The 16,562-nt window shown below is 39.5% G+C and overlaps 1 protein-coding gene across 1 annotated transcript in view; it reads right to left on the bottom strand.

Moving 5' to 3' along the window:
- Window positions 1–16,562, bottom strand: part of Ccdc172 (coiled-coil domain containing 172) — a 143,768-nt gene that overhangs the window by 71,968 nt on the left and 55,238 nt on the right. Inside the window, exon 8 of the mRNA XM_041661277.1 lies at window positions 8,092–8,179. Within this exon, the coding sequence (XP_041517211.1) occupies window positions 8,092–8,179 (88 nt within the window). The remainder of the gene's footprint in view (window positions 1–8,091; window positions 8,180–16,562) is intronic.

Raw genomic sequence — 16,562 nt, forward strand, 5'->3', positions numbered from 1 at the left:
CAAAGTCCAAGTTGATTTTGTAATGTAATATATCTTGATTTTAACTTTCCTATGAATTATACAACTTAGTAACTCATATAGCATCTATCAGAAAAACTTCAACAAATATTATTATTAGAATATATTTAAAGGTTTCATGAATCTGTATAAAAAAAGTTCATTCAAGATCATTATAGATAAAAATAGTGAGTCATTAGATGGATTTCTGGTCAAGGGCATTTACAGAAAATCTTTTGGAGGCACAGAGACCTTACATAACCTTGCCTATATCTTCTAAAATAAAAGTAGTCAACAGGTTGGTTTCCCAAAGATTCCTGGATCTGGGTTCTTATGTTCTTGGCTTGGCATTCTTCTCTGATTGGACAGAAACCTAATGAATGTTACCCTAAATGGCATATCTGATAAATCAATTCATGAATAAATCCTGAAAGGATGTTGGCTAAAAGTGTGGAAAAGTTATTAAATAAGCTCCTTCTTTTAAGGTTAGTAGAAGTAGAAATAGTATGAAGTAATAAATAAAAATAGAGTCAGACATATTAAAATTATGAAATCTTGAGAAAGTATAAGTTACATAGAGATATTTATTTTGGGAAAAATATTAGAGAGAAGTAACGAAGAAAAAAAAGAAAGTTTTTGTTATTTCTTTGCTTGAGATAGGGTTTTTGCCTATGTAGCCCTGGCTGACCCTGCACTCCCACTCCTCCTGCCACCACCTCCAGAAAGCCAGGATCCCAGGCACAAGCCATCACGTCCTCCTCGGCCACTCTTTCACAAGAGTTTGTCTTGACAAAAGTTGAGCATCAAAACCAATCCAATAGATTCTTTTGCTCAGTGTGGTACTAGATAAGGTTTTGTTGACTCATCTTACTCCATGTGGTACTAGAGAAATCCAGCAGATGGCACTCACATATCTTTCTAAATATGGAGCTAACTTAAAAAAAGAATTGCTTAAACTGTTTTTCAGATCACAAAGACTGAACCAACCCACAGAAGCAAACACATTTTGAAAGTTCCTATTCACAGAGAAACAATACTCTAATGCACACTTCTAGCTTGCGACCAGCTTACAATGTTCACTTTCCACTCCAGCAGCTGGTAGAAAGCAGGCTTTCATCACCATTGTCTGTCAATCAACAGCTTGATAATGGAAAGCTGCAAGTGACCACTGAGAGACTTACAAACTTTTTCTATGATGGGATGAGGGATCATAATTTCTTCTAGCTCGTTTTATAGACTATTCTACACAGATAGGTTCCAGAATTAGCAACTACAACCTTTTCAATGAAGTAAAGAGGTCCAGAAATAGCAAGAAATAAGAAGACAGAGAAACCCAACCAAGAAAACCAACAACAAATAAATTAGCATAATTATTGAATCTATTTATATTTGACTCATTAATATATATGGGTGAAATAAAAAACTAATTCAAATAATATCTTAACACACATTCTGAATGTATGTTAAACTGAATACTCCCTACATGTCAGATGAATACTGCTCTGTATCCTGAGGGAAAAACAGTGTGCAGGACAATGGCCCTCATAAAACTCAGGGTTTAATGATAATTACAGAAAAGAAAAATAAGAAAGATTAATATTGGACACAAAGTATAAAAGTTAAATGAGGGTGCTGTGTTAAAACTTCTGACAGACTACTAAAGGGGCCCTTTATTCTAGCACATGGTTTCTGGGGTTCATGCCTGGCTCCATTACTTTAGTCAAATCTGAGGAAAGGCTGAACATCAGGGCAGAAACAGTGAGAAGAGAGAGCAACAAAATTTGAACTTTGAAATCAATTCCCAGGAACTGATTTTCCCCAGCAGGGCCTCACACCCTACAGTCCTCTATCTTCCAAGCACTGGGCACATGAGTCTGTAGGAGGCATTTCATGATTAACCATAGCAAACAGATAACAATCTGAGACTGTCTGAACAAAGGAGTCTCTGAAGAATAATAGTTATCAGACATTGACTGACAGAAGCAGATGCCAAACAGGAATGAGGTGGGAGAAGCACTCCATTCACAGAACAGCTCATGAACGGCACAAAAGTTTCACTAGAGAAGGGGCTGCTTGTTGGTTCCCGGCTACTTAGCCCTGAAATAATCACACAGAAACCGTATTCATGAAATCACTGTTAGGCCCATTAGCTATAGCTTCTTATTAGCTAATTCCTACATATTAATTTAACCCATTTCTATTAATCTGTGTATCACCACGAGGCTGTGGCTTACCGAGTAAAATTCCCAGCATCTGTCTCTGGCATCTCCATGGCTTCTCTCTGACTCTGCCCTTCTTTTCCCCAGCACACAACCTAGCTTTCCCTACCTAGTTCTGTTCTTCCCTGACATAGGCTCAAAGCAGTTCTTTATTCATTAACCAATAAAAGCACACATAGATAGAAGGACCTCCCACACCACAGGTTGGGCCAATTTGGAGAACACAGAGCAAACCCATATAGCTGAAAAGGAGTATGCAAGGATGGAGGGACAGGAGGAGAGCCAGGAAAGGCAGAAGAAGCAAGAACAGACAGAAAGAAGAGCAGAAATGTGGAGGTTGTAAATGAGCAAGAATGCTAGAGTAAGCAGCTGATTCCAGTTGTTACTTTACATATCATCACCACAGGACAAAACTAAACTACACATGTCCACAGAAAGTCTAGCAAAGACATGTGGACTGGTATTGTTTTCCAGAGATTCCTAGGGGGTCAGTTTCCAGGAAGGATTCAAGCCTGCTGTATATGGAGGGACTTTTCTCATCAAGGACTGTAAGAAGACATTCTCAATTAACTGTATCTCCCATTTACTGATTGTGACTAATTCCATGATTTCTGTTAATCAGCAGTTGATTTATTTATTTTTTATTTTTTTCGAGACAAGGTTTCTCTGTAGCTTTTTGGTTCCTATCCTGGAACTAGCTCTTCTAGACTAGGCTGGCCTCAAACTCATAGAGATCCGCCTGCCTCTGCCTCCCGAGTGCTGGGATTAAAGGCGTGAGCCACCACCGCCCGGCTCAGCAGTTGATTTAAATAATTTTCAAATTTCTCTGATAATAGCTGTTGTGTAGATTTTTAATTCCAAGCAAATTTTCAAAAGCAATATTGTCTAAGGTATATTATCAATGACTGGAATCTGAACAATGAAAGTATAGATAAAGAGACAAACACAGTTCTTTGTGACCTCACACAAATCAAAATCCCAGTCCTATCTGCAAGCCTGCCATACATGCTTGTATCCACATGGCTCCCAACAGTGAGCTCTGACTCCACTGGGTAAAGATGTTCTTATGAATATTATCTGTGTTCTACAAGTTCTGGTTGGCACTGGATTTAGAACGTCTGTGACACTGACTCTGTGTGAACCCCCCCACCCCACGTCACTCACATGGTGTTTCTGATCTAACACCCATAAAAACTGTTCTAACAATGACAATGTAATGATGAATCCAGCCATCACAAAGCTGGACCCAGAAATGGTCATTAGTACTATATTTGCATACATTATATGGAGAGTAAGAGAGTTTTATTTCAACAAGGTTTTATTTACCAACTAATTAGAATAGCAATTTATTACAAGTATCAAAATAACAAACTAAGAATTATTAGGGGCGTGGAGCTCTTCTGGCTATAAAGAGAAGACAAAAGCATTTCCTCTTGCTCCATGGGCCTCAGAACAGATCCGTGTGTCAGTCATTGCTATTAATTTCACATTTCACTTGCTCTTTGTTTTCCTAGACATATGAACTCTAGTGCTGCTGATTTTATAAAGGCTTTTAAAAGATAAATCTGCTATGTATGAGAAGCAGGTGTTTAAATAAGCATTTGATCCCAACAGCTTTGCTCTCAGCATGTTCTGTCGCAGCAGCTGGGAGAGCCCTCTACTATCAAGTAGTCTTTCTGTGTTGTGCTTCCCTTGTGCTCCTATCAAAGCAAGAGTGTTCTTGTAACACATGCTACCTGCACATTCTTCCTATGTTCAATAAACGTGAGCCTTTACCAAACAACAACAAAATCTTGCTTCTCCAGTATTTGGAAGTGTGGGGGGTTCTTAATACAATTTCTGTCACTAATTGTTAGTCAGTGTTGTGTCAGTATTATATATTTCAAATCTTAGTGAACTAAATAAGAAAATAAAGCTTAATTCCTAATATTAGATGAAGAAAAAGTGGAACACAACAAAGTCATTTAACTTTAAGATACAATGTTCAGGAAGAACAGTCACCTAACTATGCATTGGCACCTCAAGTATTTTCAAAGAGAACTCTGCTATATTTTTGCATTAAAAAATAAAATCTTCTGTCTTGAGATAAAAGGGCCACAAACCTCTAAAACTTAATCCCTGCTTCAGGCCAATGACATAAAAATATTTTTCATTTTTAGTTTGCATCCTGAAAAACAATTCTCTTGACAGAAAATGTTCTGAACTAGATTTTGAGAGGCAAATTTAAGTTTTTTTTCAAATGACAGGGAGTGAAGAGAAGTAAATAAGACAGAGGAATAAAGAGATGTAAACAAAACACATAAACAAAAACATCAAAGTCCACCTAAAATAGATCAACTCCAAATGCTGAAAGCCTTTCTAGTATGTGCAGCAACTTCCAACTTGAAATTGATCCTCCAACAGTTGAATAAAGGACACCTTATCAGGTGAATCTCGACTAAAACTGTCTTGTCTACCTCTCATCGTGTCCCTTAACTGCTACTGGCTTCTGCACTGCAAATAAACGATTTATTCATCACAGTGTGACAGAGTTACTTATGATTGATTGGTGCAAAATAGAAAGAGACTTTGTCCTCATCCAAAGCTGACAACAGGGCTTGTCCAGTGTGTGCTGTCTGTCCATCTGCAGCATCCAGGGTGCCCATGTGCTAAGGGACTCAATAGACTGTTCACAGAGAGCTCCCACTGCACAGCAAGGAAACAACTCCAGCCTGCTGTGTTTCCTGTGTTCTAATGCATTAGAATACAATGACCTCAACCTTCTTCTATGCTTTTAAAATCTCATCATGGTTTTACAAGTTCAAGAAAAGACAGACAGGCAGGCAGGCAAAGGCTCTTTCACAGAAGAAAACATACTGTGGACAAACAAGGTGAAGGTGGCCATGTCTGGCCGTACAGCTCTCAAAGCTTTCCCTTTCTCCGTACCTCGCTCCCTGTCGACAGTAAGGTCAGAGAAGAGAGAAAGGAATCTTCACTAGAACCATGCCCATAGCCTATGATTTTATTGCTATTTTTCCTCTAGCCAAATGGCCCCATCAATCAACAGGAGAATCTGAAGCAACCTATACATTCCAAAATAGTCCCCAGTGGAGAGGCAAGACTTGGAAATCGTATTCTGAACTATACATTCTAACACAGCCCCCGGTGGAGAGGTGAGATTTAAAAATTGCTTCTTGAAGGACGTAGGGTAGCATTAAAGAAGCAGGGTGGTGTGCCAGACCGCGGGTACAGTGTGTGGACTATTTGGGTTAGTGGTACTTTGCTCATAACTAAATGCACAGCCAAGCTAATGAATTGACTTAATGAATACACACTCATGTACAAACTACCTTCCTCTGCAGCCACTGTCTTACTCCAGAGTAATCAAATTCAGTCCGAGACATATTTATACCCTGACAATTTCAGCTAATTTTCCTTCCAAGAGTTATCTGACTACAAATATGTAAAAGGAGAAGAGATTAACAACTGGAGAACTGAGTTCAGCTTTAACAGAGCAGCTGCCTGCTGCTGTGTCTTTTGCTTTGCAGAACCTGCTCCTCACACACAGTCCCAGGCAGCTCACATGCCAGGGCCCTGCAGTGCTCTCCACACAGCGCTCACAGCACCGTCCCTCTGATGACGCGAACAGTGACTTTAATCTTGACTTACATACTTTATTTCATTTTGAATAATGGAAACACCAAACTCTCAGTCCTCCTAGGTTCAGCTCACATCATTCTTGATTCTATCACTGAATAGTCACATACACATTCCACACGACAGAAGGACAGCCGTGTCAGGGCAGTGAATTCTGTAGAGGTACCATGGAGTGGAAAGGGTACAAAGAGAGCACTCCCTAGGCCGTTAGTGTTGCACTCTAAAGCCAATCATGAGCAAGAGTGACTGAGAGTGGAAAGGAGTGTCTGCAGGAATTCACACAGCACGTTAATGTTATATAATAGCTACGAGACCTAAGATCTGGGTGCACAAACAGACCAGAGTAAGACAGAATCAAGCCAGAACTGAATCCAATCAGTTGTATTTATAGTGTATATAAAATAAACTGCAATTCCCTGGCAGAACTGATGTCATCTGAACCGATGACAAGCACAGGAGTCAGCTCTCTCCTTCCACCACATAGGTCTCAGGGAGTGAACTCAGGTCACCCGGCTTGACAGGAAACAGTTTTATGCGATGTGCCATCACACTGGCCCCCAAAGGCAAGTGTTTTAAATTTGCTGTTTTTTCAAAACCAAGAGTATACAACACTTAAAAAGAAAAAAACCACTGTGACAAGGTACGACTTTCTTTCAAACTAAGACCTCAGCACTCTTACTTTTCTGAGCGTGTGGCATTAAACAAATTCAGCCGCAACTATAAAGGCTCCAACAGTAATACTCACCACTTTCAGACACATCCCGCCCCGCCTAGCCTAGCCCAGCACTGACTGCACAGCTCTGACACACTTTCTAACACTAGAGAAAATATCCTCTCTAGGAGTCAAGGCAGATAACTGGGGAGAGTACACGATGCTGCTCATTCCGTCCTCCCCAAGTGGAGAACTTGCTCCCAACCAACACTGTCATCAGGAGAAGTGGTAGGCAGCAGTCACTGTCATATGTCTGCATTGGATTTAAAGCTCTGGAGACACACGGAGGAATGGAAAGCCCCAAATGATCACTGTCGAGAGACACTTTATAATTGAAAAAAAAATGGAAAAAAGATTAAAATCAAGGTAAGTACTTTTCCCTGGCAGAACTGGAATGAACAAAACGGAGTCAATAACCTGAACACTTATCTCCCTGTGTGTTCATAGGAGCTGGGGGTAAGCTACAAGAAAGAACACATACTGGTCAGAAAAGACAGATTGGCATGAAGAATCCTGGAATATAGTATCTTCTCCTTTCTCTTCCTTCAGAAAGCACACAAGGACCTCTTAAGTAACAAGATAAAACTTATTCTGTAGACATACATAAACCATCTCTTGATGTCAGCATGTGGACTATTCTGAACCTTTTGTTTACATGGGGATCTGCTACGCAGGTGCCACTCGGGGTGGACGCTAAGATGCCATGGTCAAGTGTAGGTGGCACATCGACTCTTGTCACTTGTCCTGAAGACCCTTCTGTGCCAATGTCTGGAAGACAAGCATGCAGTGCATAGTCATAAGGGAAAGTGAATTCTTATGTGCGATGATCAAGCCCAGGGCCTTGCCCACGCTAGGTGAGGGTGCAACAATCCAGCTACACATCCAGTCCAAACTCATTTCTTAAAGGGAACTCATGAAATTTACTTAAATTTAACACAGCAATAATTCTTAGGATTTCTGACTCAGGTTTTCCAAAGTTCTTATCGAAAATATGAATCAAATTATAATTGTAACAGTTTGCAGAAAATAAATATAATGCAAAGGGCAGTGCATCAAATTAAAATTGTAGTTAGCATTCCCTATGCATGTCTGTATTTAGATACATTATAGCAAATACTGTGCTCATTTGTAAGTTAGTTAGACAGTGCTTGCACACAACCTGAAAATGTCTAAAAGGTCTGCGATCATGGGAGTCTATGGTATAAAGGGCAGGGTTAGATGTCGTAAGGGCTAGGCAGTTTCCAACACAGCTGTCCTCTAGCAGGACTGTCTCTGTCAAAGGATGGAGGTCTGAATGTGTTAGCCCTCAGCAAGAAGTTGTCCTGTTCTCTGGCGACAAGCTTATGGAGCTGGCTGTCCAGGAGCTCAGAACACCTCATGGTTTACACCCCAACTTGTCTTTCACTTGCTTGCTCTAGGGTTTGCGGAGGTCAAAGCCCTAGTTCCCGGGAATGCATGTCAGCAAGTCCTGCTTCACAGCAGATAAGACAGGGCTGGAGAGCAGGAGAACGAGCAGGGTGGACTTACCGACTCCAGAAACTCTATTTCTGTCTGGAGTGCTTTGCACTTGCTTTCCATCTCATCTTCGCTGTAGAGATCCAGCTCCTGTTTCAGTCTGTTTGAAAGGAGAATCACTCTCTTAGTTTGATACTACACCTTTACAATAATCTTATTACATACAGAGTGGCAGGTATGTAGCCTCAGAAATATCACAGAGTAGCAGAGTCAGGTTAAAAACAGGAATATTAGCCGGGCGGTGGTGGCGCACGCCTTTAATCCCAGCACTCGGGAGGCAGAGGCAGGCGGATCTGTGTGAGTTCGAGACCAGCCTGGTCTACAAGAGCTAGTTCCAGGACAGGCTCCAAAACCACAGAGAAACCCTGTCTCGAAAAACCAAAAAAAAAAAAAAAAAAAAAAAAAAAACAGGAATATTTAGGGAAGTTAACCCTCTTGGATTCTATACAAACTATATAAAAATTGTAGAGAAAACCTCTCATAAAGAAAGGTAGACAATAAAGCAGAGATGAATCTCAGCAATGTAGAAAGTCAGTGTGGGTTAATGACAAGTGCAGAACCAGCTCTCTGCCGAGACGCTGAATGCACAGAGAGTCATTTGACTTCTCTGATCCTGACTCAAAACTTAAGTTAAAACATTACTTGTGCCAGCTGCTTTTACTTAAAATTAAAGATAATATACAATACTTATATAATTAAATTTATCAGACTGAGAATTAAATATCAGTGTTTATTTTACCAACTGTGTTTTTAAATCTTGGAATAATTTATTAAATAAAAAGGTTACTTTTTGTCTGAATTCAGTGTGGAATGTAGGGAAGAAGTTCTCTTTCATCTCAAGTATAATGGCTAATATTTTTATCCCCTCCCCAACAAAGAGAAACATCACCAAAGCCCTGAGCTGTGAGAGGTAGGACTCCAGAGCCTGACCATGACTGGCTCTGTATGAAACAGCCCTGAGGGCAAACACTACAAGCAAGTATGTTCTCATAAAGCTAAGCAACTCGACAGCAAGAGGACACCCTCAAAGAGAAGGGACTTAGATCAGAGCCACAGAAACTCTCTTTGAGGGGTGCCTTAACATATTTAGACCCATTGACCTTTGCCAGATGGAGATTACATAACAAGCTTGCAGTAAAAAAAAAAAAAAATCACCAAGCATACTAGTAAGATAATCCAGTATAAGTCACCAGAGACAAGAAGCCAATTATACCCACAACCTTGAAAGAACTACACATTTACAAGGAAAACACACACAAAATAAGCATAAAAAACCTCTGTCTCGAAAAACCAAAAAAAAAAAAAACAAAAACAAAAACCTCTGACTCTAACAAGCTATTTATAAAAGCTATCCAGTGTGTAATAAAGATATGGAATAGTGCCAACCGTGTCAAAGAGTAGGGACACACCAAGGAAAACACAAGGGGCAGCCAGGAAAGAAGGCTATAGGCCATGGCACACAGGAGAGCAGAGGCAGGCAGAGCTCAGTGTGCCAGGCCACCAGAGCTACACAGGAAGTAAGATCAATAAGGAGAGGGAAAGAGAGGAGGAGAGGAGATGGGGGAAAGAAACTGGAACTTCAGTGCCCTAGTACAGAATAGTTCATTCCTTTTTGTGTGTGTGTGTGTGTGTGTGTGTGTGTGTGTGTGTGATTTTAACCCATATCTTTATACTTAAGGTTTTTTAGGTTTGGGGTAGGAAACATATATATGCATATTACTCTTTAATATGAAAATCTCTTATTTTTTAGTTCACATGTTACCACTATTTACATTGAATGCAGTTGCTTATATGGTGGGATTCAAAATGCAGATTTTTTTCTGTAGGTTCCTCATTCCTTCCCCTTCCTTTCAGTCTATAATGGAGTTGCTTATTATCTCCTATATAGACATTTTCTTATTAGACCTACTTTAAAAAATTAATATAGCTTACACTTATATTTGTAACATATATTCAACACTGTACAATACATACAACTGTACTTACAGGGAAAAATGTTACAGCAATATATTTTCAATTTTCCCCTCAAATTTTTATTCTATTATCATCACAATTTCCCATTTATTATAAATCTAAAATATAGTGCTAGTATTTTCCTTTGCTGTTTATCTTGTGAAGTGACTTACAACCACAGGGAGCTTTTGTATTTACCTTTGCCCAATTGTTTCTAGAGTAACTCTACTTCCCATTTGGAATCACACCCTTCCTCCTGAAATATGTGTATCATCTTGGTTTTCAGTGCGGTTTTCAATAGCAAGGGTCCAATCAGCTCATGTTCACCTAAAACTATACTTATACTTTAAGTGTGAGATCTCGTTACTGTCTTCTGGTTACAACATTTCAGATAAGAGGTTTTATTCCTTTCTTCTCTCCTTTTAGCTAATGTGCCTTTTTGTCTTTCCTTCCTCTGCTTTCCTACATGTTTTCTCTTTATCTGTGTCTCAGAGGTTTAAGTATCTGTAGAGAAATTGCATTTTTTGGTGTTGTCTGAGCTTTTTGTATTATGTTTTTAAAGTATTTTTGTTTTTTTTTTTGGAAAATGTTCTGCTATGACTCTCACATATGCAACTCTATAGGTGGATCTCAAGTATGCCAGGTTTAATTGTTAAAATGGACTCCAAAGGCTGTGTGGTGTATCATCCTGTTTACACAATGTGTGGGAAACAATAACTGGAGTCATTCAGAGGGTCATCAGTTTGACTAAAGAAATTTTCTTAAAGAACAGGAGCCCCCTCCCACCTTTTCTTTCATCAGGAGCTTCCTCAGAGCACAACCCAGATCCAGGACCCACCAGAGTCCAGGCCCTTCCAAGAACTCCTTCCGAGTTTCTTAGCAAATGCCTGTTCTCTCACGCCGGGGCTCTAAACCCTCAACTTGGCAATCCAAGTCCTGAAAATCCTTATGATTTCTCAGCTCTGTTATGCACACTAAGCGTTGAAACCCTGCTGATAGGCATCCAGGTGCTGGGCCTTTCTGAGCTCTTTGGAATCCCAGTTTTCACCAGGAAGTCCTCAGGATTTCAAGGCAGATCAGAATTCCCCAGTGGCTGTCTGAATTCCCAATTAACCAAAGGGCTGTGCGATGTCTCCTTTTGCCCTGAACGGGGGTGCTTAGATTTTGCCAAATCCTCCATATTCCCAAATTAGGATCCCAAATAAATAGACTTTATTATCATCAATAATGATGAAGATGACTTTTTCTCAAATAGGAAGTCATAAAAATGTTAATAATTCTGAGTTAAACCCACTAAATGTGAACACAATAAAAACAAACATGTTTTTCCCTCTTAGTATGATGCAGATTGATCTTTAGGTTCATTTAAAAAACATATAAAAATTCAAAATCCTCTTAAATTTAGAAAAACAAATGCCAACCGATAAATCCTCCTGCTAACCTCTGACAACTAAACAGTGCAGCATTGCTCACCAGTGGAGCAGGGGACACAGACAGACAGGAACTAAAAGCAAACGGACAGCTAGTGTGTGATGAAGGCAGCACCTCAGTTCCCCGGGGGAAGAAGATGGCTTTTCGATAAATCATGTTGTTACAATGGGACAACAACCTGCAAATGGATGCAAAACTAAATGGATCTCAAAGGCAAAACTGGATCTATATTTTACAGCATAGCACTCTAGATAGATCAAATATTTATATGTTAAAAGGCACACAAGACAAGGCAAGAGCACAGGTAAACTGCTGCATCTGATAGGTGTGGGTAGAGCTTTAACTACAGTTCAAATACAAATGTGATTTAATTTAAAAGAAAAAAAAATTACACTGTGTTAAAAGTTTTCTATAGACCACATGTATAAAAACTAACAGGAAATGATAGTCTAGAAGAAGTATCTACTATAGACATCACAGATAAAGGCCAGAAAAAGACATTTTCCAACGAAGGTAACATCAGCACTCAACAGGAATGGGGTGAGCTAAAGAGGCAGTTCATAGAATGACACATGGACGGTTCTCAGAGGTATAGAGTGTTCCACTGCACTGGTGACAGAACTTGCAGATGTTTGACCCAAGGACCCTGGCCCTCTTCTATTGGATGGAGCTTCACTACTTGACTGCAAATACTTTTCGGGAGGCAAAGAAGAAATAAATGTGCTTAAGTGTTAGCTGAGATAGATTCAAAATATTGCAACCTCAATTGGGGAGAATGAAACACAACTAATTTGTCTATTTCCTTGAGCCCTGCCTTTTTACACTAGTAATATAAAGTACAAGACAACATAAACACAAACATGATATGTAAATCAAACTATTAAAAAACAATCTTTCTGTCCATTCATATGGAATTGGTTAAAGAAACCATAACATATTCATTACAACTATTATTCAACCATAAGAATGAAGACCATTTCTTTCAACAAATGAGTTGATTCTAGCATGCACTATTAAATAATAAGCAGTACAATGCAAAAGATTACATAAACTGTGTTGCGTTTATCTATTTAATTCTTCAAAAGAAACACAGAAGGATAAGCGAGATGCTAATGAAAATGGTTAAGCGTTTCAGTAAGCAAGTATCTAAGAAATGGATGGAAAGATGAGAATGAAGGAGAGAGATCCCTCTATCTGTCTCTCTTCAAATAACTTTCCAGTCATCCTGATGCTTTCAATCCATCTGGTAAGGTTCAACCAACACAGCTAAGGGGGTGAGCCGTTAGTGCTTGACATAAAATAACACTTGAATTAGAGGCTGGGGATGTGATTTGGTAGTAGAACACTTGCTTGGTACAAGCAGGACCCTTGTTTCTATCCTAAGCAATCCTGGGAACATAAGCAAGACCCAAAACAGACTAATAAAGCAAAGAAACTAATTCAAGACATGACAAGAAGTTCAGTAGAGACAAATATTCTGAAGAAAAAATATGGAAGGGAAAACCTCAATAAATCAAACAAAAAATTCAAATGTGTATACCTTTAATCCCATCACTTGAGAGCAGAGACAGGTGGATTTCCAGGCATTTGAGGTCAGTCTACTCTTCATGTGAGTTCCAGGCCAGCCAGACCTACATGCTGAGTGCAGGCTGTTCTCACGGCAGATGATCCTGGGCTGTACAAGGAGGCTAGCTGAGCATGAGCCCTGAGGAAGCCAGCACACAGTGCTCCTCCATGGTTTCTATTTCAAGTTCCTGCCCTGACTTCTATCAGTGATAAAATGGGATCCAGAAGTGTAAGCCAGATAACTCTGTTCCTCCCTAAGCCACTTTTGGTCAGTGTTTTTTACAGCAGCAGAGATGTAAACAGGACAGTGTATTTCTGTTAATTCCCACATTATTTTCTGAAACTGGGCACGCTAGGATTATAGGTGTGCGCCACCATGACCAGCAATTAATGACCGAGTCATCTCCCAGCTCCCTGGGCTATCTTTTCTACTTCCTATGAATTTTTTTGTAGTTTAATTTTCTAAATATATTTCCCTGTATTAATTTATATGGGCAAGATCCTAAAGCTATTTTACCTTTAATGCTAAAGGAGAAATTCTTCTTTCATATATAATGCTGTAGGAACTCCTTTAACACACCAGCCCACTTGGGCAAGGCCTCTCATACTATGAATGCCGACATAAGGAACACACTTGCTCTCTCTTCTGGCTTCTTGATTTAGTTCCTGTTCCCCATTTGTGCAGAGGACTGTGATCTGTGAGTCTACCCCTAAATAAATAACCCTTTATTATACTCAATTCTGAGCGAATGTAGGATCATGTTTTACTGTCCATCTTCATCTGGTGCCCAATGTGAATCCCAACTCCATGTCTACCAGATGGACCAGCTTAAAAGGCTCAAACGGTCCACAAACCAGCAAGTCACCCACCCCTGCCTAGCTGGCTTGATTTTACCTACTAAGTGTGTTTATTTTATTTATTTAGCAAAAACTCCACCACAGTGGAGCTAAGCAGGGCGAATTAGAAATTTCTTAAGTTCACACATGCTTCCTCCTGCCTCTCACTCCACAACTTTCCATGCTGTACAGAGACTTGTATGGTGCTTGCACAGCTCCAGGTTTGTATTCCTGCTTGGAAGCTCTGGGCTCCTGGATCCAAAAGAACTCTCCATGTACAGAATTGATTTAATTGCTCTTAAGCAAAGCGTATTTGTCAGTATTTAACCAGGCACCAACATGTTGAACCAAAGGAGAGCCAGGCTGTTCCTGCTGCTGCCATTGAGTCTCACCACAACAACACCTGCTGGTCAATAAAGATTATTACACCTACAACAATTTACCAAAATCTCATAAAAAGGTAACTATTTGATTAATAAACAAATCAATAAACCTGAAAGTTATATAACTGAATACAATATTACCACACAAGAATTTAATAACCTCTTTGCTTTTACTATGGATGGTATTCTTGCAAGGTTTATATGGTTTTTCTGATACATCCAGCTGATTGGCTATTGGGAATTAGCTTTCGTTTCCATATCATATCCTTAAAAATGGTTTGATAAGAGAGCCAAGAATCAGGCACTTTTTGAAATGATACAGTCTTTATAGACGAACAGTGAACAGCTAGCTGGCAGAATTAATACCACCAAAAATCAAAAGTTAGATGAAAAAATTAACACTATTGAAAATGATAACATTAATTTTGTTGTAAGTAGGTAAAGGGCTGCATCCTGCCTGCCAGGCTAGCTTACACCCGAAATAACCACACAGAAATTGTATTAATTAAATTACTGCCTGGGGCATTATCTCTAGCCTATTATTGGCTAACTCTCACATCTTAATTTAACCCATTTCGTATAATCTGTATAACACCATGAGGTCGTGGCTTACCGGGAAAGATTCTAACCTGCATCAGTCTCAGGCAGGAGCTTCATGGCATCGTGACTCTGCCCTTCTTCCTCCCAGCATTCAGTTCTATCTCCCTGCCTACCTAAGTGCTTCCCTATCAAAAGGCCAAGGCAGTTTCTTTAGTCAACCAATGAAAGCAACACACAAACAGAAGGAACTCCTACACCATAAATTTTCCAGACAAAATTCAATCCATGTCAAAGGGTACTGAGAAATTATCTAAATAAACTTAGACTATTGAATTTGGCAAGCAAAATCTGTTTAAAAGATCTGATGGGTTGGAGTATCTCTCCAGGAAGGCAATCTGCATGCTGTCCAAATAATGTCCAAGGACGAGATGTTATATTTAAAGAAAAAACTTCATACCATGGAGTCACATGTGCAGAATGAGGATCAGAGGCTAGGTGCATCAATGAGATCACTAGAAATATCTACAGGCCATGAGATTCAGGCTTTAAAAAAGAACAATAGTAAAAAGACTTGGAACAATTGAGGAAATTATAAGAGCTGATAAGTAAGGAGAGAAGGTAAAAGGACAGGATTTAGTATCACCAGTACGTGTCAGAGTCAGAGGTGGCCTACCCAGGGTTTTAGCTTCCTACCCTATAATCACCTCTGAAAAAGCATCAAGCTCTAAAGGCTCAAAATGATGCAAAGAATGTAGATGGATACCTATAGGTATGAATGATCTAAAAGAAATTAATCAAGCAGAGTATATTATGGCTTGCATTAACCATTTGTTAGAGAGATAGTAAAGACATGGGTTTCCAGCAATAAGGCTACCCCACACAATTGGCTTGAATTAGTTTCAGCAGTCTTGGAAGATGGACCACAGCTACTAAAGAAATGTTAGGACAAAAGGCAAAATTTTACAAAAGCAGGGAAAAGCAAAAGGACTTGAGACTTCCCTAGATCAAATTCTTAGCGAGGGCACTTATGCTGACTCACAGGCTCAAGCTCTTTATGATGAACAAATCTTGTCCCTATGCCACAAAGCAGCCTTAAATACTTTGGACAGGATTCAAGAACCAGGAAAATTAATTAAATCATATACCAGGATTAAACAGGGCCAGAGAGAACCCTTTAGTGACTTTTTATAAAGATTAACTAAAGCTGTACAAATAGGAGTAACAGACCCAGATGCTAGATGAGTACTTATTGAATCTCTGGATTTTAAAAATGCCAACTTAGAAAGTAAAAAGTTACTTGGGCCTTTAAAGGTTAGATCAGTACCAATGGATGAATGGATCCTGCACACAATGAACATTGAGACATTTGACTATAATACTGAATCTTGGGTAGGAGAAGCAATTTCCAAAGGATTGAAGAAACATCAAAAGACCAAATGTCTTAATTGTAGTAGAATAGGACATCTGAGAGGGGATTGCAGACAAAGAATTCTTAGAAATAATGTCTCCTTTGGGAATGGTAAAAATAGAAGATCTCAGCCTTCTGGTTTATGTAGATGATGTAGTAAAGGCTGACATTGGACTAATGAATGTAGATCAATAAAAGATGGATAAGGCAACCTGATACCATCAGCAAACTCCTTGGGGGACCTCTTACAGGCCCCCAAGTCAAACGTGGTCCAGTCATTCCCAATCACTGTAGAGGATATATCTCACCAGGAAAATTAAAAAAAAATCCACTGCCTGCTGTAAAAAACCATACTGTTCCAGATG

Source organism: Microtus oregoni, unplaced genomic scaffold, assembly GCF_018167655.1.
Source record: "Microtus oregoni isolate MIOR12 unplaced genomic scaffold, Mior012 000012F_ref0000307, whole genome shotgun sequence".
Lineage (NCBI taxonomy): Eukaryota > Metazoa > Chordata > Mammalia > Rodentia > Cricetidae > Microtus > Microtus oregoni.